Source organism: Loxodonta africana, chromosome 18 (assembly GCF_030014295.1).
Source record: "Loxodonta africana isolate mLoxAfr1 chromosome 18, mLoxAfr1.hap2, whole genome shotgun sequence".
NCBI lineage: Eukaryota > Metazoa > Chordata > Mammalia > Proboscidea > Elephantidae > Loxodonta > Loxodonta africana.
Window position 1 is genome coordinate 71956894 of NC_087359.1, and position 27080 is coordinate 71983973.

Consider the following 27080-nt stretch of genomic DNA (forward strand, 5'->3'; position numbering starts at 1 on the left):
CTTGGCACTGTCTGTAATTCACTGGGCGGGTAGAATGCTCTCTCTGGGCCTCAGCTCTCTTGTCTGCAGAATAGGAATAACACATTGAGGCATAGTTGTGAGAATGGAATACAGTCCACATGTAAAGTGTTGGGGGTGCTTGTCAGGCATGAGGACCTAGTGACAGAATTACATCACCTTCCCAAAGAGCAGGAAGAGGCGGCAGGGAGAGGGCATGGTGGGGTGGGATGGAGGTCTGTATCTGGGGTAGATGCCAGCTGCCCCAGAAGAAGCAGTCCGATTGCTGGCAGGCCTGGGCACCCCGCACACGCTGCCTGCTCGTTCTGGGCTCCGGAAGCCCCTGAAGTGACACCGGCAGCAGCAGGCTGGGCAACCCTGCCTCTCAGCAGTAGAGCCCATTAGAACTGAACTCCCTCCGTGGGGCATTTTATTTGCACACTCCAGTAGAGTGGACACCAAAGGGGTTTTCTAATGCTTCATGGGCTGCTAATTTCCTCTGTGACCCCTTTTGTTGGGGCCTGACCCCAGCCAGAGGCTCTGTGCTGTGAAAGCCAGCATCTGACACAGACCCAGGGCGCGGGGTGACAATGAGGCCTCTATCGGTTTTAATCAGGCTCCAGTTGCGTCTTAAGAACAGGGGGAATTTGTGTGGCGCTCGGAAGCCCTGGGTGGCACAATACGAGTGCACGGAGTCTCATGAAGGCTGGGGCGGCCTGCAGGCAGCGGCTAAAGGATTCGTCAGGCCAGAGGAGGGGCTGGCTGGGGGCCCTTTGTCCCAATGCCTCTTTAGAAGACCGGGCCTGCCCTGAATGGCCGCCTGCCTGAGCCCGCGCCGAGGCCTGACCGAGGGGTATCAGGGCTGCGGGTATTCAGAGAGGCGGCCTCCCACCCGCCCCACCAGGCTATTCATCGCCAGCCTAATTAGCTTCTGTCTCTGCTCTCTCCCCTGCCCTCAGACTGCGACTCCTACTGCAAGGCCTCCAAAGGGAAGCTGAAGATTAACATGAAAAAGTACTGCAAGAAGGACTATGGTAAGTGAGGGGGTCCCCAGTGTCTGGGGAGGGGGAGCGACTGTAGGACCAGTGGGGAGTGGGGCTGGGGTGCAGGTGGCCCTGGGTGGGTGTGGGAGGCCAGGAGCCCAACCTGTGGACACAGGCAGGCGCCAAGCCGGATGGATTCTATGCCCAGGGATTTCTCATCTCTTCCATCTTGGCCCTCAGAGGCAAGGGGTGTGAGGGGGCCCCAGCTGGCCTGTGGGGAGGCCTTCAGGCCAGCAGAGCAGTCCAGAGGCTGGGATTTCCAAGCTGGGCTCTGGTTCCCCACTTTGCCCCAATGGACTTTGTGACTGTATACCAATCGCTTTACCTCTCTGGTCTTCAGTTTCCTCATCTGTACCGTACTGATCCTGAGTCCGTGTTTCTCAGAGTGCAGTCCTCCAGGCAGGCAGAAAGGGGTGGGAACTCCATGTGTGTTTTACATGCAGGCCCTGAGGCTGCACCCTTCAGGGAGGCGCTTCTGCAAGGCCGAGGTAGCATGGGGGGAGCTGCACTTTTTGGTGGTTCAGTGATGGAATTCTTGCTTTCCATGTGGGAGACCTGAGTTCGATTCCCAGCCAATGCGCCTCACGCACAGCCACCGGAGGCCTGCATGTTGCTGTGATGCTGAACAGGTTTCAGTGGAGCTTCCAGACTGAGAGACTAGGAAGAAAGACCTGGCAACCATTAAATAATCAGCCAGTGAAACCCTATAAATCACAACAGTGTGATCTGCAGTTGATTGTGGGGATGGTGCAGCACGGGGCAGTGTTTCATTCCGTCGTACGTGCGGGTCACCGTAAGTCGGGGGCCTGACTCCATGGCAGCCAGCAACAACTGGTAATTCTGATGCACTTGCAGTTTGAGTATCTTGCAAGGGGGGATCCCCGAGGGCCTTTCCCAGGTGAGGGCCTCCCTGTCAGCCGCACCCTCCGGTCCCTTCACCGGAAAGCGTGTCCTGTCCCCACTCTTGTTGCACCCCATCCTCCTTGGCCCCGGTGACAGTGGACCCCCCTCCATCTGACCCTTCTTACCTGCCTGCTCTGAGCACTTGCTGAGGCTCTCGTCAGCCACCCCAGCCTGTGGCAGGCTCTGTGGGGCTTGGTCCCTGCGTGTGGTCCTGCTGTCTGGGGCCTGGGATCTTCCACCATGGGGCCCTCATCCCGACCCTGGTCAGCCTGGCTGCCTCAGGCCAGGGCTGTGCCTGCTCTTTGCATACCTGCCTGCCTCCCTCCCCGCCCCGTCCTGTCTTGCTTGTCCCCTCTCCCGCTGGTCCTGGAGGCAAGTTCCCGCCCAAGTCCTCGGCAGCCCCGCAACCCCAGCATGAGCCTGGCATCCTCTGGGGGGATAGAATGGCCTTGCTCTCCCAGCCAGCCTCCCAAGGCCACCGCATCACACTCCTCTTCCTTCCCGCCCCGTTTGAAGGAGAGTGCTCACAGCATAGCCCCCGTACGTTCCAAGAAGGGGGCCTCAGAACCACTCAGACGTGGGTTCCAGTCCAGTGGGACCTGGGGTGAGGCTGGCGCTTATATGAGCCTCAGTTTCCTTGTCTGTAAAACAGAGATGATACCACCTGCTGTGCCGGTGTGGAAAGCACCCAGCACTGCCGTCCAGGGTATCTACTGGGGACCCAGTAGGAATGGCCTCTACCACTGTTGGTCCCAAGGAAGTTGTGAGAAAGGTAGGAAGGAAGAGATAGGTGAGGAAGGGAAGACCAGCTGTGGAGGAAGTGTTACTGTCCAGGGCCCCGCCTCCTTCCCCAAGGCCTGTGGGGAGCTCCGGGGCCAGGGGTCTGGCAGCCCTACCTTGGAACTCCAGCCCCGTGGGTCCTAACTGGTCCAGCTGTTGGAAACCAGATTTAAGGGCTTTTTCCCTTTAATAAGGAAAATGGTCAGGAAATTTTATCATAATGGAATGAATGATGAGGCCCCAAGGACCCTAAAGGAATTTTGAGAACTTCTAAAACTTTCTCTTTTTATTGTGTGTGTGCACGCGTGCGTGTGTGTGTGTGCACATGTACATACATACAGAGTACACACTGAGGCTCACCCACCCCCCAGGTTGCTTGATCCCCCACCCCTACCCCACCAGGATGAAGCCAGAGCAAGCTGGCAGGTTTCAGCGTGTCATTTCAGAATTCATGGGGCTGTGGAAGTCCACCTTCATAATCCCTCTGGGTTTCACAGTAAATTCTCAACAGCCCCGTTAAAGTGCCTATGGCCCAAGGTAGTATGGAAACTCCCACGGGAAAAGAAATCCTGATTTTGCAAACACACTGTGAGACTGTTTAAAGATAAAGGAAGTGCTGCCTCCAAGCCAGGATGGCAGCCGCATAGAGAGGCCCCAGGCTGTGTCAAAATAAGCTGGTGTGGCCCTGGACCCTTCGCACACCAGCAGGCAAGCCCCCTCTATCTGCTGTAGGGGGCCTGGCCCCCTCTTTTATAGACCCTCAAGAGCCCCTTAGCCCCTGCTGGCGGCGCCCTCTTGGGGCGGGGAGGGGAGGGCCTCTGGGTTCCATTTTGCCCTGTGCGCCTGACCCCGCCCTGCCCTGACCCACCTCAGGCCCCACACCTCACCTGTCCTTTTCACTTCCTCATGGGTTATCGGTGTGAAAGCAGGTGCCAAAGATAGCAGCTTCAGATAGCAGCGTCATTCTCTCATGTATGTCCCAGATGGGGATGCTGGCCCAGCCAGGCAAGGTCACACAGCCTAGTGCCACAGCCAGGTGGTGGCCCAGCCTCCCTCTCCTTCCAGTGCTGCCTTCCCAGGGCTGTCCCTCCCCCACCACCTTTAGGCCCCAGGGCCATACCTGTCACAGGACCAAGAGAGGTGAGCGTGCCCAGCCTTCCAGACTTCACCATACCTGGCCACCATGGTCCTTCCTGGAGTGTTGCTGGGACCTCCACATTCCTGCTGCAGGACAAGACTGAGGAGCAGCGCGTGGGGTGGGGAGAAGCGGGTGCCGCCTCAGGGAGCTGATGGAGCTGAAGCAGTTGGGCTGTCAGCCTTAACGTCCTCCTAACCAGGTCCCCAGTCTGCCTCCCCAAGGCTGGGACTGGCACTGCCCCGTGGTTCCCCAAAACCCCTCTGTACCCTTTCTAGGGTCTCTAGTCCCCAGAGCTGTCCTTGGCATTCTTGGGGTCACTTGTCAAAAGCTGGGGAGTCATGCCCACCCCAGCTCAGCTTCTAGGCTCATGTGTTCAGGCAGGAGGCAGGACAAAGAAAGCGTCAGGATGGGGTTGAATGAGTGTTGGGCTTGTTGAGGGGGGCGGGGCCTCAGGGAGTGACACCCACAGGGCCTGGGTGGGCAATGGGAACAGCCCAGGGTCCATGGGCTGTGGGTGGGGGCAGCCCAGGCAGCAGGTGCAGGCCTTGCTCTGAGCTGGGGAGTGAGGTCTTAAGTTGGGGTCTACCTGATCGTGTGGAGACTCTGCATGGAGTGTGGAGGGGCACCCCTCTCATACCTCTCTGCTTCCTGGGCAGACCTGGGCCACCCTTGGGGGAAGGAGGAGCTAGAGGAGGAGGAGCCAGAGAGCAGGTGAGGCCAGGCCAAGGAGGGCTGGGAGGGAAAGGCCCAGGGCCAGCATAGCCCTGCTCTGGCAGACCCCCAGCAGCCCCAGGACCCCTTTCCTGTTTCAAGGCCAGCTGAGGAGGGTCTTGATGTTGTGTGGCTGGAGCACATAGATTTGGGCCTCACGGACCCTGTGAAGGGGCCAGTGCATGACAGGTGGGGAGGGGGCTTGGGAAGTGGCCTGGAGTGGGCTGGTCCTGCCCTGTGATCTCTCTGGCACTGTTTACTAATGAGAGAGGGCCCAACCAAGGAGGGCTGGGATGAGCACTGAGCAAGGTGAGAAGGAATTGGGGGCCGCCTTAGGTCCCTGGGTGGCGCACACAGTTTGCATTCAACTACTAACGTAAAGGTTGGAGGTTCAAACCCACCCGGTGCCACTGAAGAAGAAAGGCCTGGCAGTCTGCTTCTGTAAAGATTACAGCCCAGAAAAGCCTATGGGGCAATTTCACTCTACAGCACATGGGGTCGCCGTGAGTGAGAAGCAACTCAATGACAATGGGATGGGGTTTTTTTGTTTTGTTTTGTTTTCAAAGCTAAGGCCCTGCCATGCGTCTCACATGGAGAGACCCCGTGACAGGGAAGCGTGGCCTGTGCCCATCTGTAGGGCAAGGAGCACTGGCCCAAGAGTCTGGAGATGTGATTCCCAATTTGCTGTGGGACTTTGGACAGCCTGGGCCTCAGTTTCCTCACTCATCAAATGGCAATGTGACCTGGGGACATGGCGCCTTTCCAGATGAGACACTGAGAAGGCCCCACCACGCCAGGCACCATCTGTAAGGCACCGGGGTCAGTGGGGACGCTGCCATCTCCCTTGCTCACATCTTGGGGTGCCACCTCTGTCCTCTGTTGCCCTCTAGGGGAATCCAGTTCACCTTGCAAATGCCTGAAAAAGAGCCGAACAGAAGGCCAAGTAAAGGGAAGAGGGGTTTTTTTATTTTCAAACGTCTTAGCATTTCCTGCCAAGTTCTCCAGGGAATCCTAACCTCAGAGGGCCCTTCCTCTCTGGAAAAACTCTGAGTTGTGCACGCGTGCGTGTGTGAGTGTGTATGTGTGTGCGTGACTGTGCTGTGTGGTGCACGTGCTCGCATGTGCTCACACACAGTTTGCCTCCTTTGGGCCTGCGAACCATGGGCAGAGCGCCTCCCTGTGGTGGTTAAATGCCTGTCTGATGGGGCATTTACCCGGAAACCAGGCTTCACCAGTCGACTCCAGGCAGTGAGGATGGCACTGGTTCCCTGTGCTCATGGTCCCCAAACCTGGGTTTTTTGTTAGGGATGTTGGACCAGGCCTGAGTGGGGGCTGGGCACTTTAGGCTGAGGCCTGGCGAAGGTTTGGAACCTGGAATATTCTTTGGCTGGTGTAGAAAACAGCATCCTCTAGCCTCTGCTCTGGCCTGAGACGGAAGTTGGGAGCCAAGAGAGGTCCTGGCTTTGCCGCTCTCCTGGCTTTCTGCTGTGAATGCCCCCAGCCCCTCTTGGCAGGTCCTCTCCCCACTCCGCACCCTTTCCCCGGCTGTAAGAGGCTCATTGGCCTTCCCCCAGCCCCCTGCACTCTCTCCTCCAGCTCCCTGCTGTCTTTATTCTGTCTGTCCCTGTCCCCTTTGGATGCAGCTGCTCACAGGAGCGTAAAGGCTCCACTGTCCTGCAGCCTTCACTTGCTTCCTCCCCGCCTCCCACAGCTGTAGCCCACAGGCACCCTCCACACACACAAGCACACACCACATACACCCACATGCACCCATACGCACGCACACTCACACATGAGCACACACTGCATACATGCGCACACATGTGCGTACTCACATGCACACATGAGCACTCACATGCACACACTCACACATGCACAGGGATGCACGTCTCAAGAAATCCTGGCTGCTCACACGCCCATGCCCCCAGGCCTTCCCTCCACACGTTCATCGTTCATTGAGCAGCGGCTGCAGGCCCGTCCCAGCATGGTGCTGAGGTTGCATGTGTGAGGTTACGTGGCCTCTGCCCTCACGGAGCTTACAGTCTAGGAGGGGACAGAGACACAGATGAGAGCCACAGAAGGTGGTTGGTGCCGTGGGTGTCAGCACAGGTGCAGCCCGAGGTGGGTGCCCAAGGGGCCAGTGTTTACCAGCAAAGCAGGGATCCCAGGCAGAGGGGGAAGTTCTCCAGGGCACAGAAGCTGGAAACAGGCCGTGAAATCAGAGAACAGCGAGTGGGCGGTAGGGAGCATGCTGGGTACAAGGGAGCAGCACAGGGAGGATGGAGGGGGCTAGGGAGGGTCCCTGGAAGGCCTCAGGGCAAGCCTGTGCCCCAATAACACTCTCACCCCATGGAGAGCCACTCTGGCTGGGGGGCACACGGGGCTCCTGCCTGCACCCCAGCATGGCCTGGGTGCTGCTGCCTGCCCCTTCTGCCACCCTGGGATTCAGGACAACGGGGAAGATGGACCGTTCACTCTGAAAGGGGAGATCATCTCAATTTTGCCAGTTCCTGGAAAAATTACCCATTCCCAGAAATGTTTATTAGTCACCTCTTTTGTTGAAAGACAGTTTGGCACCACCAGATGGAAAAATCAAAATACTTGTCACAAGATGGTTTGTCTCCAGTCTTCATCCTGAGATCCCATAAGGATTAGTCCTGAGGACGCCGCTCAGGGGGCAGTCCTGTCAGCATCTGTGGGGAGAAGCTGGTTTGCTAGGCTGTGTGCTTGTGGACTTTCTTGGGGGCCTGGTGGCAGAGGGTGGTCTGGGGACCTAAGCAAGATTATGACATATCAGCACATGCACCCCACCCCCTGTGTGCTCTGGCACCTTCTGAGGCAACAGAAATCCAGGAGAAGGGTTTCCCATTTCCTGTCCTGGCCAGGCACTGGACTAGGCATTTCACCCCCTTCATTCTCATCCCTACTGAACCCTCACCAATGTGGTGCGACAGAGGGAGTTTTATCCCTGTGGATGGGACACCGAGGCTCAACCAGATATGTAACACTCCCAAGACCAGGACTCCAAGGCCTGAGATCTTTCTCCTCCCTCCTACCAGGGAGCTGAGCCTTTGGCAGCATGGGGAGCAGGCACAGCAGTTCCTTAGAAGGCTCCAGAACTGGTACCTTGACTCTCCCTTGACCAACGGGATTCTTGACTCTTGGCTCTTGGTCAGCCTCGGCAGACAGGCCACAAAGACACCTTCATGGACAGAGCCAGGAACGGTCTCCGTGGTGGGGGGGCTGTCAGTGACGCTGGGAGAGGTGAGGTTGGCCTGACCATTCCAGCGACGGGCATGGCCATGGGGCTGGAGGAAGGTTATGGGGAGATCTGTGACGGCTGGTGGCCAGTCCCGCCACCCGTGGAGGTGAGGTGGAGATAGGCTAATGGTGGAAATGGTGGAGACTGCCAGGGTGCTGATGTGGATCGAAGGTCCCTGGGTGGTACAAATGGCTTGCGCTTGACTACTAACCTAAAGTAGGTGGTTTGAACCCACCCAGTCGCGCTGTGGAAGAAGGTCCTGGCAGTCTGCTTCTGTAAAGATCACAGCCAAGAACGCCCTTTGGAGCAGCCCTACTGTGTAACGTGGGGTCGCTCGGAGTTGAAGTGACTTGAGTTCTTTTGGATGTGGATTAGATCGTAGTGTCAGTGGTGGTAGGGATGGAGGTGGCAGTGGGGGTGCAGGTGGAGCCCCATCTTCCTCCAGCTCTTGTCTGGTCCCTTTTGCTGGATAGAAGGGGAGTCGGGGTGGTGAGGGGGGTCACACAATTTGGACCTCTTTCCTCCATCTAGCCCAGGGGACATGGGGCCTCCCACATGGTGGCCTTTCCTCCCTTTTTACACCCCTCCCCTTCCTGTTCTGACCTGGGGGTCAATAGCTATTTGGGTCAGGGTTGGTCCCTTCAAGTGCTGAGAACAGACAGGTTACCCACCCAGCATGTGGGTGAAGCTCCTGCATTGAGAGCATGGCGTGAGTTTGGGGCTTGGGTGTGGGCACAGATGATAGAGTAGCACTCGGGGGCTGTCCCCCAATGGGAGGGTCACATGGGGAGGCAGGCAGTTGACAGGGCCCCAGCTGAGGCCAGGGAGGCAGCTGGCAGTGGTGGCTGGAGAGGCCACCTCCCGGGATTGTCCTCAGGAGACCAGGCAGCAGCACGTGGCGTGGTATTTCAGAGGCTCTCTGACCCTTCCCTGGGGGTCACTGGCCTCCTGGGGATCCTCCAATTTCCCCAGCCAGATGTGACCTCCCCCCATGAGTGCCAGCCCCATATGGAGTCCAGATGTGGAGCTGGATTCGTGTGAGTCAGCCTGAGGTCGCAGGATGTGGTGACCACCAGGTTGAGCAGGGAGAGCTAGCTGGGCCCAGTCACAGCTTGACAGAAAGCCCCCGAGCCCACAGGACACTCTGCTACTCAGGGCCAGGCTGTGGGGGCACTGTGTGCCAGGGGGTTCCTGTGTGGCCAGGTCTGGGGTGGACAGAGCCCATCCCAGCAGAGCTACCCACTCCCACAGTGAGGGCACCACAGCCTCAGCTCAGGCCTCCCCAGAGCATGGCAAGGGGCTGTGTTGAGGGAGGGGTGGGCTCCAGAGTGGCCTGCCCTGGATGGGCAAAGTCTGGCCCAGCCCTCATCAGTCTGTTCTCCCTGGGATGTCCTTCCTCCTGAAGTCTCCATACCTGGGTCCCCCCTGCTCTGAGCCTTCTGGTTTTAGGAAGGAAGAGTGGGCAAGGAAAGCTCCGAGGGGCCTCAAGGTTGTCGAATGAAAGGTATGGTCTCTCCTTTTACAGCCAGGGACCCTGAGGCTCAGAGGGTGGGGTGGGGTTAGGGACCTGTCCAAGGTGACAGAGAGCCCACCAGCCAGCCCTGCTGCTAACCAGGCCCCCTGTGATCACAGAGCGCTCCCCCTTAACCCGAGGCGGGATGGGGTGTGTGTGTTTCCCAGGAAGTGCACCAGGTGGTGTGGTGGGTCCTGACACTCCACCTGCCTTCCGTGGATTACTGTGTTATGGCCTCCAGGATTCCAGCACCCCAAATGCTCTTGCCAGGCTCCCTCCCTGAGACCGGCTCTGCAGCACCCCCACCCCCAACCCCCCACCACCCCACTCCCCCCCCCCCACATGAGAGATGGGGCAGACCCGCCCTTCTGAGGCTGCCCTGGACCCTGCACCCTCCTACCAGTAGGGGGTGTGGCGTGAGATCAGGAGGCACCTTTTCATCTCAAGCACCAGCATTGACCCATCCGAGTGCGTGTGACTGACAAAGGTCACCCCCCAACCTGGGGCTTCCTAGCAGGGCTCCACTATACCTCTCTCCTCGGGGTCTTCCTAGGTTCCTGTCTCCAGAACCTGGGGCACGTTCTTGGGGTTTCCTTGGGGAAGCAGGTTGGATCCTTGAGGAGGGTTTGACTTTTAGGGATGGACAGAAAGTGCTCAGAGAGGGTGCGGCACATGAGGGTGCATGGGGGGACCCAGGCTGGGCTTCAGGCCGTGTCCTGGAGCTGGTAGGGAGCGCTGCCCTGCATGGCCAGCTGGGGGAAGAGGGGGTCCGCTTTGTTCTCATGCAGAGGGGCTCACTGGTTGTGGGGCCTTGATGTGGGGATGGGCTGTGGGCAGGTCTGTTACATGAGGGTTCCCCATGGGCTGCTCCCCTCCGTGTGGTTCCTGTTGTTAGTTGCCTTCGAGTTGGTCCCGACTCACAGTGACCCCGCCAACAACAGAAGGAAACACTGCCTGCTCCTACATCACCTTTACAATCGTTGGTATGCTTGAATCCACTTTTGTAGCCACTGTGTAGTTTGAGTGCCTTCCAACCTAGGGGGCTCATCTTCCCGCACTATATTGAACAATATTCTGTGTGATCCATAGCGATCCAATTGCTTGCTTTTGAAGTAGATTTCCAGGTCTTTCTTCCTAGTCTGTCTTATTCTGGAAGCTCCCCTGACGCCTGTTCACCACAGGTGACTCTGCTCATATTTGAAATACCGGTGGCATAGTTGCCAGCACCACAGCAACATAAAAGCCCCCATAGTACGACAAACTGACAGACGAGTGGTGGGTTCCTCTCCGGTATGGGCATGAATTTGCAACCCTGATGAACCTCTGGCCAGAAACACCCTCTGCACCAAGCTTCCTGTGAACCCTGGAAGGACCCAGGGGTGAAGGGGGCTGGGCTGAGGCCCTGTTGGGTAGGCCGGCCCTCTCACCTCTCCTCCTCCAGAGCCCAGCTTCATTAATGCCAAGGGCCCTGGTCTGGGAGAACCCTCACTGCTAGACCTTCCCCGCACCCAGAAGGCCCCACCCGCCCCCGTCTGTGGGCGGGGGCTGGGTTGGGTTGCCTAGCCAAGCTTCGAACACTGGACTGAGGATCTGGGCAATGGAGACCTCTCAAGGGGCTGTCCTCTAATGTCCCGCCCTGGGCAGCCCACCTCAAGGACGGGGGAAGAGCACTGGGTGAGGAGTCAGCCGGGCCGCTCCAGTTCCTGGGCACACAGGGAGAGCGAGGCAGCCTCCCTTGGGCTGCTTTGTGGGCGGGACCAGCCTCCACCCTGGGATGAGGCAGGGTGGGGGCCAGTGGCACACTTCTACCAAGCTGGAGCCCCTTGCAAAGTAGGGTGCTCTCTCCTCCCCGAGAGCCTGGGGGTGCAGGTGGCCAAGCTGGGCCAGACTGGGCCGCCCCCTGGGGAATAGGGCCAGTGTCCTTCCTGGAGCCCAGCACTTGAACCTTCTGACGGTCCCTCCTCCTGGGATCACAGCAAGTGATAGATGGTCTCAAGCTCGGCACCCCTCTCCTCTCCTGAGAAAAGCCCCCCAGCACCAGGACCCAGCAGGGGAAACTGAGGCAGTATCCGTGTTGGTTCAGTGAGGGGCATACCATTATTTCTTTAGCTGAAGAGGAAAACCAATGGCCAGGCCTAAGTTGGGGATTCCTCCTTTTCCAAGACCTGATACAGTGGAGGGGGGTGGGTGCGGGGCATGGCAGAAAGTGGCTGCCCCAATTCCCAAGGACTCCCGGAGCTGGTGGCTGTGGCTGGTGGGCGGGGTCTGCTCACAGTGAACCTCCATCCCTCCACCTCACTAATGGCAGTGGGGCAGGGCTGTAGTGACAACTTGTCCTGGGTGTCAGCTGGCCTGGGCCGCCCTGCACCCCTGCCCAGCACCCCTGCCCAGCACCCCCGCCCAGCACCCCCTGGCGCCCTTGCTGCATCTGCTCACCCCCGCACAGCCGTATCCCTGAATGCAGGACCTGGCTCTGCTGGCGGTTTCTGCCTTCATAGGCGGCTGGGAAACATGTGGTCAGAGCTGCGTTTTATGAAGGCAGCTGGAACTCATGACACGCTTTCTATACTGGGAGATTTATGGGGCTGTGCGGTTTTAATGGTTGCTGTGAGCTTAGTGTCCTCCCCCATTGAGTCCTGGCCACTGTCCCTGAGGCTGATGGGTGACAAGCCTTCCTGAGCTTGACGGGCCTAACAGGAAGGTATGGCTGGGGTGGGGGGGGGGGGTGCGGTCAGAGACTCACCACCCAAGCCTCCTTTGGGGGGCAGCGCTGCAAGGTCCCCGGGCCACCCTGAGCATCCCATAAATCCAGGAGACCTCCTGGAGGCAGGAAGACTCCCTGCAGGCGTGTCCCCAAGCTTGGCTGGGGGAGGCGCTCCGGCAGGTTATTTTCCTGCTGGGCGTCGGTTCCCCACAGGCAGATGAGTGAGCACATCTGGGTTCTCCACGATGGCCAAGCAGCTCCACCAGAACCTGCCCGGCCCAAGTGGGAGCTTTGATCCCAGCAGGAGGTCCCCAACCCATGCAAGGCCGGCAGTCCCTGCCAAGCTGCCTCCAGCCACTAGCTTTCCATGGTGGTGGCAATACCAGGTTTTTGGAGGGCCCGGAGGTGACAGGCTCTGGTGGCTCCTGGGGTCGGAGAGGGAAAGAGGGAGGGGAGGAAGCAGGTTTTGGATCCCCAGGGCTCTGGACAGAAAGCAGGGGTGCTGCAGGCAGCAAGCCACCTTTTGGAGGCATCCATGCCAAGGCTGTGACCTGAAGCTGTTGCACTTGGTGGCCTGATAATGCCCCCAACACTGGGACTCTGGGAAGGTCAAGGACCCTGGGAAGGATGGCCAGGCCTGCTTCTGTGGGAGGACACGCAGGTGCCTTGAAACGTGGCCCAAGGTGTGGCAGTCAGGCCCACAGGGGTGCTAGGCAGGGCAGGCTGTATTCTGCCCTTCTTGCCCAAGAGGGTGCACCTCAAGACACTCAGCTCCCCCTGGCCCTGCCTCCTGGCCTCCTGCATCCTTGGCCAGAACCAACCCAATACAGTCTGCCTCTCCCAACCCTGGTCTCCATGGGCCTGGGTCTCAGCCTCCTCCTCAGCCCCTTACAGCCCTGGCCAGCCCTTCAGAGCCAGGTGTGGGTACCGAGGAACAGAGTAAGTGCCCACTGCCAGCCACAATGCTTAAGCCCTTGGGTTAGGGCAAGGGAGGCAGCCCTGATACTCCTCCTGCCTTGGGGCTGAGAAGGGTTCCCTGCACAGAAATCTTTTCTGTGAACCCGAGAATTGCTGGTTGAGGTGGGGGCTGCTGTCTGCCTGGCCTGGTGAACGGTCCTGGGGGGCCAGCTAGAGGAACGAGGGTTCACATGCAGGCAGGAGACACAGTCCAGCTTGGCCTGGGCTCTGCTCCACAGAGTCCTGGACCGCAGAGGCCGGCTCTTTGCCTTTTCTCTTGTATTCCTGGGGGCCTGCTCTACCCTGCAGACCCTCTGCCCCCACAGCTTGCTTGGGGCCCTGGGCGAGGGGGGGTGCCACTGCCCTCAGGTGGGCTTCCCATAGCCAGCCTAACCTGGTCGGCTGCTCGGGCTCCAGTTCTCAAACCCCAGCACCGACCGTGTCTATACCAAGAGCAGAGGTCTCTTCCGGGACAGAGCCTGGGGGACAAGGTATGAGACTCTCAAAGAACCCTTCTAGACCCAGCCTGAGCCCTCATTCTGTGTGGTGAACAAGGACTCAGAGGAAGGGAGGGATTCAAACATGGACCTCAAGTTGTACCAGCCCTGGCTCCCACTCCCCTAGAAAGGCTGGGGACCGTGCCAGCCTCTGCCTCAGTGACTCTTTGTCTCGACTTCAGGAGATGGTTGCTCCCACTTAATGCTGGTACCTCTCCCTATAGACAGTCTCTTCCCCTGAAGGGCACTTAGTGGAGCCCTACACCCGGTCTGATTTCGTGGTCTGCCTTTGTGAGGGTGGACTCAGTAGGTGGTGCCAGTGGTTAACACTCTTGGCTCCTAACCAAAAGGTTGGTGGTTTGAGTCCACCCAAAGGTGGCTCGGAAGACCTGGTGAGCAGTCACTGGAACCCTGTGGAGCAGAGTTCCCCTGTGACCCACCTGGGGTGGCCAGGAGTCCGAGTCCACTGACAGCACCTGGTCTTTCTGAGGTGACCTCATCTTCCTCACTTCTGAATTGGGTGAGGGGTCCACACTGTAGCCCCGTGCTTGGGCCTGGCTGAGGACAACTGAGGACAGGAGTGCAAGCACGCGCAGTGGGGTTTGTGTGTCTTACGAGCTGAGGCTAAGTGGCTCGGGGTAAGTTTCAGTAGCGTGGGTCTAAGGGGGCTGCCCTGGGGGGCCATGGTCATACGATGAGGCATGGCTGCCTGTGCCCCCGGTCCTGGGCTGGGCGATCCCACAGGAATGTCTGGGCTGGTGGGGCCCCAGGCTCCTTGTAGCCCCGAGACCCTGGTGGTTGCCGGCTTGCAGCCAAACAGGGCCGTCCTCGGTGGCGGCAGCGCTGGCCACGAGCCTGCGCGCTGCTGCCCGCCCCCACCAAGCGTGCGGCGCAGGCCTGCCTGAGGTCAGTGCTCAGCGTGTATTGTGAATATTTTCAGCTGTGTGTGCACTGTGGGGACTTGGCCCGTGCACCGCGTGCGCAGCTCATACTTGGTGGGCTGTGTAATGCGCTGGGCGCTGCCAAGTGCGGCGGAACTGTGGATGCCTTCCAGCAGGGTCACATGAATCCGACCATCACCCTTCCCCGGGGGCGGGGGCGGGGGCGGGGGCCACTCCCACCCGGGGTGCGTCCAGGGTGGGAGGAGAACAAGGGCCAGTTGCTTTGTCCCCGTTGACCTGTGTCGACTTCTCTGTCCCTCTGGGTTCTCGAGGACAGCAAGGTGTCCAGGGAGGGCACCTCTCAGTGCTGTGTCCCCAGTGGCAAATCAGGTCATCTTCGGTCCTGTGCTGGCTATGCCTGGGGACAGGGAGCCTGCTCAGGTGCTGCTGCAGCACACCCTGGGGTGGCAGTGAGGGTCCTGTCTGGGTTTCTGGGGCGTTCACTGAGGGAAGGGTGAAGTCCAAAGACCAGGAAGGTGGAGCAGGGGTCACTTAGCCCCTGCTGTGAAGGTCTCCCAGGGAGTGAGGAGGTCCCTTGGGGGACTGGAAGGCCAATCCAAGGGCAGACCTTGTCCAGCCAGCTCTCTCTGAGGTCGCTGCTCAGCAAGATCTGCCCTCGCAGCCGCCCTGAGCTGAGGCCTACCAAGACCCCAGAGGTGCGTGGTGCGTGGCCTCGAAGCTGCATTCTCCGGGGCCTCAGCCAGAGGCACCTCCCCAGCCAGGGGGACACTGTGATCCGGCCAGGGTCTGAGGTGCCGCACAGGGAGACAGCCACACACTGAGGGAGGCTCATTCTGCATTCGGCTCAGCCCTGGGGAGAGGAAACCAGGGCTCTCAGGGACGTGGGGTGGGAGGGGTCTCCCCTGTTGCTTAGCGGAGGGGCACTCAGTTGCCACGGCGACCTTGGTCTGCACAGTCAAACACACACAGCCCAGCCACTTCTCCAGGCTGGAGGACTCCCTGCCCCCTCTCCGAGTTCATACTAAGTGTTGAGTCCCCTGGTGACAAAAACATGGAAACGGTTGCCATGGCAGCCATCCTTTGGAGCCCTCAGACTGGAGTGCAAAGTTCAGGGTGCCCAGGAACAGCTGAAACAAAAATATGGGACAATTCACCACTTCTCGCACCCGAGAAGGATGAGTCAGATGGTGTTTGCTGGGCCCCTGGGCCCTGCTGGCCCCTGCCCCTCCCCATGACCCTGTCCAAGCGTGAGCACAGGAGGAGAGCCCCAAGGGCCCCTGGGAGGAGGGCAGAGTGGTCCCCAGAGACCTGGGGAAGAACTGGCAGCACGGGGAGGCAGGGGAGCTGGGGGTGGGCACGCTGCCTGGATACACGACTGGGAGTGATGTCCGCCTCCATGGGCGCTCTCTGGGGGATGCAGCCTCGTGGCTGTCCCAGGCTGGGTGTGGAGGTCACCAAGAGGGGCAAACTACTCCTCGCTCAGCTGGGCTCAGTCTGCTCAGCAGCCAGTGCAGTCCTCAGCCTGGCCCAGGGGACAAGTCTCTCTCTGCTCAGCGGGGGAGGGGACAGGGCACAGTGGGCGGGCTCAGCAGGGGCAAGAGGCCTCGCTCTGAGCTGTGCCAGGAGGGAGGGGAAGATGGCCAAGTTGTCCCTGAATGGACGTTAGTGGGGCAGCAGCCTCCCCATTTCCCCTGGACTGGGGAGGGGGAGTGATCAGGTGTCCCACGGGGAGTTCCCATGTGGGGCCCACGATGCTCTGGTGACTGAGATGCACCCCAGCCAAAGGTTCCTGGGTAGGTGGACTGCTTGAGAAACTAGTACACACACACACACACACACAAAGCAGTAGACTAAAGGCTCTGAAAAGTCTTGTAGTAAGGAAACCTGTTCCCTTTGATTATTCCAGTTCTGCACAAATTTATTGAGCAAGGTTCCCCCTCTTTTTTAAAGGGTATTTTCCTCCTTTTTTCTAAACACTTCTTAATATCCTACAGAAATAACGTTGGTTAAAACTTACCAGGGCGGTGATGCTCCCACATGTTCCCTGGACCAGCAGCATCAACATCACCTGGGAACTTGTCAGAAGTGGATATCCTGCCCTCCTCCCCTGCCCCCAGATCTGTTGAAACTCTGGGGCTGGGCCCAGGAATGTGTGTTTTCACAAACCCTCTAGGTGATCTTCACCCACACTCCAGTCTGAGAATGCCCATAGCAGGGGGCATGCTGTCAGGGAGTGGGGAGGACAGGAAGTAATCTGGGGACATGAGAGGGTCAGGAGGGAAGGAGGTGTCAGCACAGGACCCTGATGCCGGAAGAAGGCTCTGTGTTTCTTCAGAGAAGGCTGAGGAGACAGGGCCAGACTCCAGTACCTTCTGCATGTGGGCACTGGGCCCCCATTCTGGTTTTCTGAGTTTGGGTTGAGGGCATGTGTGGGGTGTCAGGAGGCCGGGTGTGAAGTGATGGGGGAATGTCTGGGGGCCACTGACATGTCCCCAGCTTGTGAGGAGAGGCTAGCACTGGTCTCTGAGGGCACCTATAGGCTTCCTCTGGCCTTCCTGGGCCTTGGTGGGAAGCAACTGCCAAGAGGGGGCTCGTCCCCGAGGGTAGTGCTGGGTGGCACTTTCAAAACAGGGAGACACAGGCAGGAACGGCTTCTTGGAGCAGTGGCCCTGGCCCGGGCATCGGGGATGAGGGTTCCAGGATCGGCATTGCCACCACTGTGGGGTACGCTGTGCAGTCACCCCCAGTTCTGGGTCTCCTTTTCCTCAGACCAACCGGGCTGCCCCTCCCCCAGGCGCCCTCTGCAGGCAGGGTGGACACAGCCTGAGGAGCTGGGGGCCCAGGTGCACCCCTGCCCGTGGCCCACCCGCTGCCTGTGCTTCCTCACAGCCGTCCAGATTCACATCCTGAAGGCCGACAAAGCGGGGGACTGGTGGAAGTTCACGGTCAACATCATCTCCGTGTACAAGCAGGGCACCAGCCGCATCCGCCGTGGTGACCAGAGCCTGTGGGTCCGCTCGCGGGACATCGCCTGCAAGTGCCCCAAGATCAAGCCTCTCAAGAAGTACCTGCTCCTGGGCAACGCGGAGGACTCGCCCGACCAGAGCGGCATCGTGGCCGACAAGAGCAGCCTGGTGATCCAGTGGCGGGACACGTGGGCGCGGCGGCTGCGCAAGTTCCAGCAGCGCGAGAAGAAGGGCAAGTGCAAGAAGGCCTAGCGGAGCGGCGGCGGCCGGGGCGGGCGGGCGGCGAGCGCGCAGGCGCCCAGGGCCACGGCCCCGGCCACGGCCACGGCCCGGCCACTCCCACGCCCAGTACCGCGGCCACGGCCAGGCCACGCCCACGCACAGGCCACGCCCACACCCGGTACCAGGGCCACGGCCCGGCCACGCCCACGCCCAGTACCGCGGCCACGGCCAGGCCACGCCCACGCACAGGCCACGCCCACACCCGGTACCAGGGCCACGGCCCGGCCACGCCCACGCCCAGTACCGCGGCCAGACCACGCCCACGGCCCGGCCACTCCCACGCCCAGTGCCACGGCCACGCCCACGGCCCGGCCACGCCCACGGCCCGGCAGGGACTTGGGCCGGCGCCGGCTTTCCCAGCGGGGTGGGGGGTGGGGAGGGGCGGTGGGCGGCCCGGGGGCGGGGCCTGGGCGGCCCCTCCCCGCCCCCTGCGAGCCCCCGGCCTGGTGCGCGGTGCGCGGTGCGAGCGGGCGAGGCCCTGGAGAAATGAGGACGACACTTAGCTACCTCACGGGGCTCCTTCCAGAGCTGAGACGCGCTTCCTTAGGGCTGGGCGGGGTGGCGGTGGAGGGGTTGGGGGCCTGACCTGGGGCCCGAGGGACTGGCCCAGAGCCGCACGGTTGGGGTCGTTGATGGTTGCGAGAAGGGGACCGGAGAGGGAGAACTGTGAAGTCTCAGGCCGGCAGCCACGGGGAGGGGGGAAGGGGCTGAGCAAGCCCAGCGGAACCACCACCCCAACCACGAAAGCCGGCAAAGCTCCGTCCCTTCTCCCCAGCCTTTCTCTGGGAAGTCCCACGGAGGGCTTGGCTGGGATGACCTGGGCCTATGTGGAGGGGCCTGGCAAGCATTTGTGGGAAGGGGAAGCAGTCCCCACGTGTCCTGGAGGTCTCCATTGCCACCTGCTGACTTGGTCCTCCCTGGGTGGGGCCCTGGGGTGGGAGACAGAAGACCCCTCTGGTACCTGCCCTTGTCCAGCAGGGGACTGGGAGCTGGCCCGAGACTGTGGCCCATGCAGAGGGCACTGTGCCCAAGGACACCCCTGAGAAGCCCGAGCCGGGTGGTCACTGCCTCATGCTGGCACTGCCTGTTTGAGGAGGCACTACGAAGGCAAAACCTCCCAGAGAGTTTCCTTTTTGGAAACTTGGAACCAGCGCCTTTTATGACATTTTCCAGGGAAGGGGGATGGGGGCACTGGCTGGGTTTAGGGCAGTGACACTATTTGTATAATGACATCAGCTCCCACAAGGCCCCTCAGCAATGTCAACAGCTGGAAGGGCCTGGCTGGGCATGAATTGCAGCCTGGAAGGGTGGGTGGGTCCAGCCGGGGGGGAAGGGGCTTGTTGGGTCAGGGGAGCATTTGCTGGCCCAGCGGGTGCCACGGACAGGCAGGGCAGGGACGGCCAGCTTTCTGGGGCCAAGGAAGCCATGACCACTTCCTGTTGCTGCTCTCCCTCTCAGCTCCCCAAGGGAAGGAACATAGGCTGCTGGGCCAAGAAAGCCTGCAGCAGCCACCCCACCCTGGGGCTGTGCCCATGGCTGTCTTGGTCTAGCCTGGGCTGCACCTTGCTGACTCCCATACCCCCAGTGTGCCCAAGACCCCCTTCCAGAGCCTCCTAGAGACACTGCCCCCAAGCAGGCATCCTTGGGCCTTCTGGCCAGATGCCTCATATTCCTGTGCTCTTGGGCCTCCAGGCTCCTGACCTCCCCAGCTCTATGCACTGCCGAAGGGCCACTAGCTGTCCCTACACCCCCCGCACTGAATCGGAGGCCTGGCACCCCCCCGCAGTCAGAAAATTGGTTTCATTTTCTCTGCCTGAATTTGGTTGCTTCAACACGTTGTACCAGGAATGAAGCTCAGCCCTCGGTGGGCTGGCTTCCCTTGGCCTCCTGATGCTGCCTGTATAATGGCTGCTGTTCCCTGAGTACTTGCTCTGGGCTGGGCATTTTGCACACGTAATGTCATCTTCGTGACAGCCCTGGGAGGCGAGATGCTCTGTCATTTTCACCGGTGAGGAAATGGAAGCACACATGCCCCAGGTGGCTCTGCTAGTCAGTGGCAGAACTGGGGTCCAGACCCCAGAGCCAGGCTTTCTAATCACGGGCGCGCGGCCTGGCCCTGCACACTGCTCAGAAGCTCACCCACTTACCTCCCAAAGCAGGCAGCGGGTGCTCCTGGGTGGGCTCCAGGGGGCGCCATGGAGACACCCTAGTTACTGCCCCTAAGATCCTGCATCTGGCCTGGAGAATAGAAGTCTGGGGGCTAGGGAGGGCACAATAACACCTTTGGAGGTGGCAGCAGGGGCTGTGGGTGAAGCGGGGTGTAGACTTGTCAGAGGACAGCCCATGCTGGGTGGGGTGGGGCACCAGGAAGGTAGCCCTTGGTGGTTCCCAAGAGTCATCAGAAAGGAGGTTTAGCTGCTTGGGGCTGGTTGGAGGGATTCCAGCAGAGTCTGGTGGAGCTGACTTCAGGGGCAAGGAGAAGACCCAGTGGCCAGGAGAAGACCCAGTGGCCCTGGGAAGGGGTATCTGATGTCCCTGAGTCCAGGCCCCTGAGGCCGGAAGGTGATGCTGGTTTGCTGGCTGCTGTTAATATGTCAGGCCTCTGCGTTTTCCTGGGCCAGTCCTTGAAAGGATTTCTAGGGCACTTGTTGAGTTTCTTTGTTCTCAGCTGGATGGCAGCTTGGCCCTAACACTTCCCACTCTGGGTCTCACTGCCCACCCTGGGTCTCACTCTTGGGGCAAATGAGGGGCTTGTACTTGTGGCCTCCGAGGCCCCTCCAGCTCCACAGGCAGCAGCCCGGCAGGCAACATGGTATCTTGCTTAAATTCAACCACCCTCCAGCCTTGCCCTCTAGCACCCAGAGGGAAAGGCTGTCCACCTCGTGGCCTGGCTCCCGGGGATATGTCAGGTAGGAGAAGAGGTCACTATTGGGACCTCCCAGTCATCACAGGCTGCCTTCCCCACATCACAGACCCCTGCTCTTCTCTGAGTCCAGCCACCAACCCTCAGTGGGGAGGCCCTGTCCCTGGGGAAGCCCCCCCCACTCACCCCTGGCCCCAAGGAAGAGACAGAAATAGGACTGGAGGTATTCCGGTTGTATAGTTAGGAAGGGATGTAAAATGGGATAGATTTGATTTTGAAGAGTGTATTAACCAGAATTGTGCTATGTAGGTGTTTGAAGAAAAACATATCAAATTAGTTTTTTTAAAAAAAACAGGTTCCCCAGTTGCCCCTTTTCTTATCTGCTGGGTGGTCTGGTGGCTCTGACAGCTGATTGCCTGCTTTACTGACACACAGCCATGCTGGGGACCTGGGGTGGAGGAAGGGGGGTCATGGGGCAGCCCCCACGCCATCCTGCCTGACTTGAGGAAGACAGTGGGACCCTGGACCCACCTGTAGGCGGCGTCCTCGGGGCCCTCAAGTTGGAGGAAAGGACACCTCTGGTCAACCCCCAGGGAAGCTGGGAGTTACCCCCAGGTCCCGAGTGACCTCCTGGGACTCTGCCTCAGTAGTAGCAGGTAGAAAATGGGTCCAGACTTTCTTGGACTTGCCCCAGGTTGGAATGAGACTGAAATCAAGAAGAGACCCTAAGGGGTCCCTTTAGGAAACTGAAGAATGTTGGGGTCTCAACATCCAAGGGGAGCCCCCCTGAGGCATAGAATGTGGACAGACTAGACTCATGGGGTCACTGGGCCATCACGGCTCCTGGACAGGCCATCTGAAGAGCCCGAGCCGTGCCATACCCCAGGGGTACCCAAATGTGTATCTCTGGGGCTTACCCTGCCAAAAACAAACCCCCACCCTGGTGTCACTGGACACCTCTTCCCAGTCCCTGCTCCCAGATGCACTTCCATCCTCCCTTGGCTCCCTCCTGGATGTCGGATTTCTGTTCCCTCAAAATTATTGTAAATGTTTAGTTGTGACCATGACATATTGTTTGGGTCAGTGTTCCTTCCCAATGCATACTAATATATTATGGTTATTATATATGAATATATTTAATGACATGGAAAAAGTTGTGGATTTTCTTTTCTTTTTTAAGTTTTTTTTTTTTTTTTTGGCTAGAGTTGTAATGGACCCAGATGGAACTTGTAACGTGGGCCCCACATGATAGAACTAAATTCAGATATCAGTTCAATAAACTCTTGTACACTGTTCTCTATCTCCCAGTCTTCCTTGGTGGCCAGGTCTCTGGGGTGGCGGGCGTGTGGGAGGGAGGAGAAGGATGGTGAGTCTTCAGACCCCTTAAGGAATGTGGTTTCTGGCCTAGGAATTCCCGGCAAGAGAGAGACCCCAGGGTTTTCACTCGGTGTACGGGACAGAGCCCTAACTCACCCTGAGAAGGCAGGATAAGGAAGCTTCACTGGGGAAGTCCCAGGGGCTTGCTGAAATCTTGAGCTACAAGGCCCTCAAGTGGGACCATCTCTATTTCAGTTCCCCAAGAAACAATCCCTGGGTGCTCTCCTTGCCACTCCCTGGGGCTCCAGGACAGGGGGGAATACAGGAATGAGAAATGAGGGGCTCCTCCCACTTGCCCCCCAAACAACAGCAGGGCAAAGGGGACCCTGGAACATGCCCTTGTGACTCAGAACCTGCCAGCAAGGTTCCTGCCTTTCACATAACCAGTTTCCTCTAGTCAGAGTCAGATAAAGGCTCATAAGAAAATGCGACAGGATTAGTGACACTCAAGAGATCTGGCAAGAGTTTTTTTCAGACCGTTGCTCAAGGCTTCGTGCAGCCAGAGACTGGGCAGACGCCAGTGCCGGCAGCCCCCTGGAGCTGAGCTTGCTGAGTTTGGAGAGGCTATATTTAAACCTCTGCATGGTTGTGATTTCTTTATTAAATAAACAACTCAGTCATTAGGAACACGTTGTGTTGCCACGCAGAGTGGAGCTGGTCATCACCAGGAAGCCGTGGTTTCTGCACCCAGCTGTTTTGACGAGAAGCCTCAGCCATGGGGCATGGTCAGCCCCTAGGCAGTTTGGGCTCAGCTGGCCCCGGAGGCATGAAAAGCACATCCCTGCTGCATGGAGGGCTGGCTGGAAACGCCTTGAGCTCCTTCTCCAGAAGAAACAGGTCCAGCCCAGCCTCCTTCTGGGGCCGGTGGATACATGTGTGGTCTTGATGTCCCTGCTGGAATGCCGTGCCTGGCAGTGGGTTGGCAGGGACAGGACCCGGGATGCAGGTCTCAGGGGGTCTGGCAGCCTGTTGTGCAGTCTCAGGCTCTCCCTAGGGCCAACTCATACCCAACTGGAGCATTTGCGTAATTGAAGACCCCTCTGAGACGGGGACTGAGACTTCTGTGCTGCTCTTGGAAGTCTGACTCACACACAGTTTTCGTCGTTTTACTCGAGGGTTTGGTTCTCAAGGACGCTGGCCATGTAGCTATCTTCATCCTTTCTGAGGATGCAGTGCTTCCTCTGGGACTCCCCACAGCCAATCCCTGGGGCAGCTGCCACCCCATGCCCAGGCCTAGAGGAAGCACACTGTTGACCAGAGACTCTGTCAGAATGTGAATGGTCAACAGCTCTGCTGCAGGCTGCTCATTCACCCTTGCTTCCTGGGGGCTTACACTCTAGGTGGGAAGGGAAGTCTTTAACATCCGCCCAACTCAAACAGTAGGGGAAGTAAGCTGCTTCAGCGACCTAGAGGCCCAGGATGGTTGGAAAAGCCCATTTTAGAGATGGGACTGCTGAGTGATCCCCATCAGGGACCCAGGGTCCAGGGCAGTCCAGTCCAAAGCCCAGGCCCCTGCCAGGTCACAAAGCTCCCTGGGGCCTGCCTGACATTCCAGGGGACTCACACATGTGGAAAGCTCCTCTTCTCCTCCCTTCTTAGCCCCCCAGAGAGAGTGCCTGGAATGGGTACTGGCCACTCAGGGTAGAGACACCCGTAGGTTTCAGGTTCTGATGAACGGCCATCCCTTCCTATGCTCTGTTGGGACTAAAGACATGAGAAATATGCCAAGAGACGCTGGGAGGGAAAGGACCAACAGAGTGCCAGCGAGAAGTACAGTGTACGGGTAGGTTAGCTCGCTGCCTTATCAACGGGAGGCTCCACAGGACAGTCACTTCAGGGAAGAGGCAAATGCTTTCTGCCACTGGCATGAGGTTTGGAGGGAGTCTGTGGGGTTGTCTGAAGCAGTGAGAGGAAAGACAAGTCTTAGCCTCCTTTTGACATAAGAAGAAAACAAATACTTAACTTCAGCAGGGCAAGGTTAGAAAACCCAGCTAGTTAGGAGGTGATCTTTAGTCTGTGCCAGAGGCTCAGGGGAACTCTGAACCTGAGGAAGCCAGGAGCACAGGTGTCTAAGGAAGCTGAGGGACGCTTCCGTGGGGAGGCAAACGTGGAGGTAAGACCGCGGCTCTCTTTCTGTCCACTCGTCGGGAGAGACCTGGCAGTCCCCGCACACAGGGCAGCCAGGATTTCAGCAGCGGTCGCGTGGAGGAAAGGTCCAGGGATCTCGGCTAGAAGGCTGTGGGCAGCTGAGGAAAGCAGCTGGAGTATCTTTCACATCAAACCACAACCAACTGTGTCCAGGCCAGGCCTGCGGGCTCCTGAACAGCACTTCTGGGGGCTAACAAGAGCTAAGACTTAGTTACAGTTATTAATGGTCACCAAGTTTAGATGGAACAAAAGCACCAGTTGTACCCAGATATTTGTATTTCTTTATATGGTATCCAGACTTAAAGTGTTTATAATTAATAATCAGGTAAGTTAAACAATACTTACACTGTTATTTTAACAAAGCATATTTTCATTGAGAAAGCCCAGGGCCGAGGCTGTGTCTTGCCTCTATTCTTTATGCTTGGGGTGCGGGCTCAAGGCTCACCCATCATGTCCACAGCACCGCAGGCCACCCGGGACTGCAGTCCTGACACCTTTGGGGTAAAAGGCCATGCCTTGCCAAACCTGACTGGAAATGCCACCTTCAAATTAGCCACCTTAGCTAGGATGGGTCTTGATGCAACAGATCCCAAAAGAGGCCCATCCAGGGATTGGGTATCTGTGCCACTTTTGGTCTGCCCTTCAGTTAAGACTGGGGTGGCGGTCTCCCGGGAGAAGCCCCCACCTTGAGGGAGATGAACCAAGGAAAGCAGCGCCTTCCTGCCTGGCACCTCCCCACCTCTGCTGCCTGACACCACCTGAGGCTTCCACATCGGGGCCTCACAATCCATCCTCCCCACCTGTGGGACCAGAGAAGTGAAGTAACGTGTCCAGAGCCACACAGCTAGCAGTGTGGGGGCTGGGCCTGGGGCCCATTTGGTCCAGAGAACAGAGGCTGTTGTGTGCACACATGGGCTCGGTGTTGTGGCTGAAAAGGCCTTTCAATGGGACGGAGCCAGGACTCTGTGGCTCTGGCTCAAAGACACCCTACGAGTTGCCGGGGCTCCGTGCTGAGCAAGTCAAGAGGAGGTGAGAAAGTCAAACAGACCTTCAATGCCGCCTTGCAGGAGCCCCAAAGTGGGGGAGTCCCCAGAGACGGCTGTTTATCCAGATGCGGGTTTCACATGGCAGAACGAAGAGACACGGCCCTGCAGATTCCTGCTCTTCCAGCGGGTGATCTAGTGGCAACCACCCACCCCCGACCAGGGAAGTGCTTTCCAGGGCAAGTGATTTCCCTTCACCATCCGATTCCCTGACGGCAGGGCTCACCCTCCTCAGGCTCACCTCCCCACCCTCTCACCGCTCTGCCCTCTCCAGGCGTAGCTTGGCCCTGGCCATGCTGTGGAATCTGCCTAGCTAAACCCCAAGGCCTTGGCTGCGTGTGGCTGGTACCCTGGAGGTCAGCCTGGATTGGGGTCTGAACAGACGGGAGCCTGGGCTCATGTGTCTGTCCTCACCATAGTTTCTGTCCACTGTCTGTCCTCATGCTGGTTTGTTCTAGTGCCTCGGTTGAAAGCATTGCTAGAACCCCTTACTCTGGAGCTGAGATTGCTCGGAGGCCATCTGGTCCACTGTCTTTTTAGACTTGTGGTAGAGGAAGTACCCTTTTTTCAGCCGGGCCAAACAGGGGGCCGTGTGCTGACATGTGCTACTAACTCGCTCTTCACAACGACCCAATGTTCTGATCTCCATTTTCCAGGTTGAGAAGAAGAAGGCATGGAAAGGGCATTCTGCCTCTGGTCATGTGGCTGTGAGTGGTGTGGTGGTCCCTAGGGCAAGTCCCTGCACACATTTCTTTTCTCTGCCGTCTGGGCACTTCCTGGTCCCCTCACCGTTAAGGAGGGCCATGGGACTAGTTCTGCCCAGTGAGCTGTGAGCAAAGGTGAAGGTGACCTTCCAAAGCCCTCTCTTCCTCTGCTCCAGAGACCTGGCAGTCCAGACGGCGGCTGTCCCACCAGCCTGGGCTCTGGATGAGGAGACATGTTTGGAGCCCCCGGCCCAGGTATGAGCCAGGCAGTCCCCTTCAGGGCCCGCACCCTAACCCACGTGCTGGGCTGCCTCCAGAAGCACAGGGTCACTAGCTAGTACACGCAGCGCACGGAGGCAGGGCTGCTCAGGTGAAGCAGGGCGGGCAGGGCCGGGAGTGACCAGCACCTCTCTGGGAGAGCTGCCATCGGGACGTCACTGCGTACAGCTCCCAAAACACTGGAAGGCAGGATCCCCTCTGAGGCAGCCAGGTGCCTGGGCTCCCAGACCATGGCTCTTCTCAGCACCTGGCGTCTCAGGACCAAAGGTCTCCAGGTCCTAGGACATAACGCCAGGCAGGCTGCACTGCGGCTTTCCTCGACGGCCATCTTTGTCCAGAGGGGGCTTCCGGTCGTGACTTCTGATGACAGAGGCAGGCAGTATCTGGGAAATCCACAAGAGGGTCCCACAGGCCCCACCACCTGCCCACGTTCTCCTTTTCTCAAGTGTGAAATCAGTGGAACCCTGGGCTTTGGAAACCGCCCACCACCAACCCCAATTCATTTTCCTCATGCCATGGTGGGCCTGCCCGGCCTGTTGGCTCGTTCTGCCTCCCGATGCAGAAGAGAAAGGGCACAGTACGGCCCCCACCCCATTCCACCTCAGACCTCACCAATGCGCCTGTGAGCTGGTATCCTCTGCGGGCCTACCCTGAGTGTCTGCCGTGTTTTATACACACACACGCACGCACGCACGCGTGTGCACATGTACCCCACACTGCGTGCTCAGAGCCAGTATAGGAGCCAAATACAGACCCTGTTCTCCTAAAGTCAGGTGTTTCCTGTCACGCCGCCAGCCTGATCACCCCGCCCCATCCACCTTGGAAAATGAGGAGTCCCCATCACTGAGGAACCAGAAAAGGATGTGCTCCCAGTTCTGAGGGTGGTTCCCAAAGTAGAGCCCGAGAGTAACTCTGAGCAATGGCAGCGAGCCCACCAAAAGGAGTGCTGTGGCTTGGTACAGTGCCAGCGCCCCTGTGGGAGTCCTGGTGTGGGGGCCACATGCCCAGCCA

The 27080-nt window shown here is 58.8% G+C and overlaps 1 protein-coding gene across 1 annotated transcript in view; it reads left to right on the forward strand.

The window, feature by feature from the left end:
* NTN1 (netrin 1) overlaps positions 1-17625 on the forward strand; it is a 232386-nt gene extending 214761 nt beyond the window's left edge. The window contains exons 5-6 of the mRNA XM_003416782.2: positions 957-1031; positions 17297-17625. Of these exons, the coding sequence (XP_003416830.2) occupies positions 957-1031; positions 17297-17625 (404 nt within the window). The remainder of the gene's footprint in view (positions 1-956; positions 1032-17296) is intronic.
* The last annotated feature ends 9455 nt before the right edge of the window (positions 17626-27080 follow it).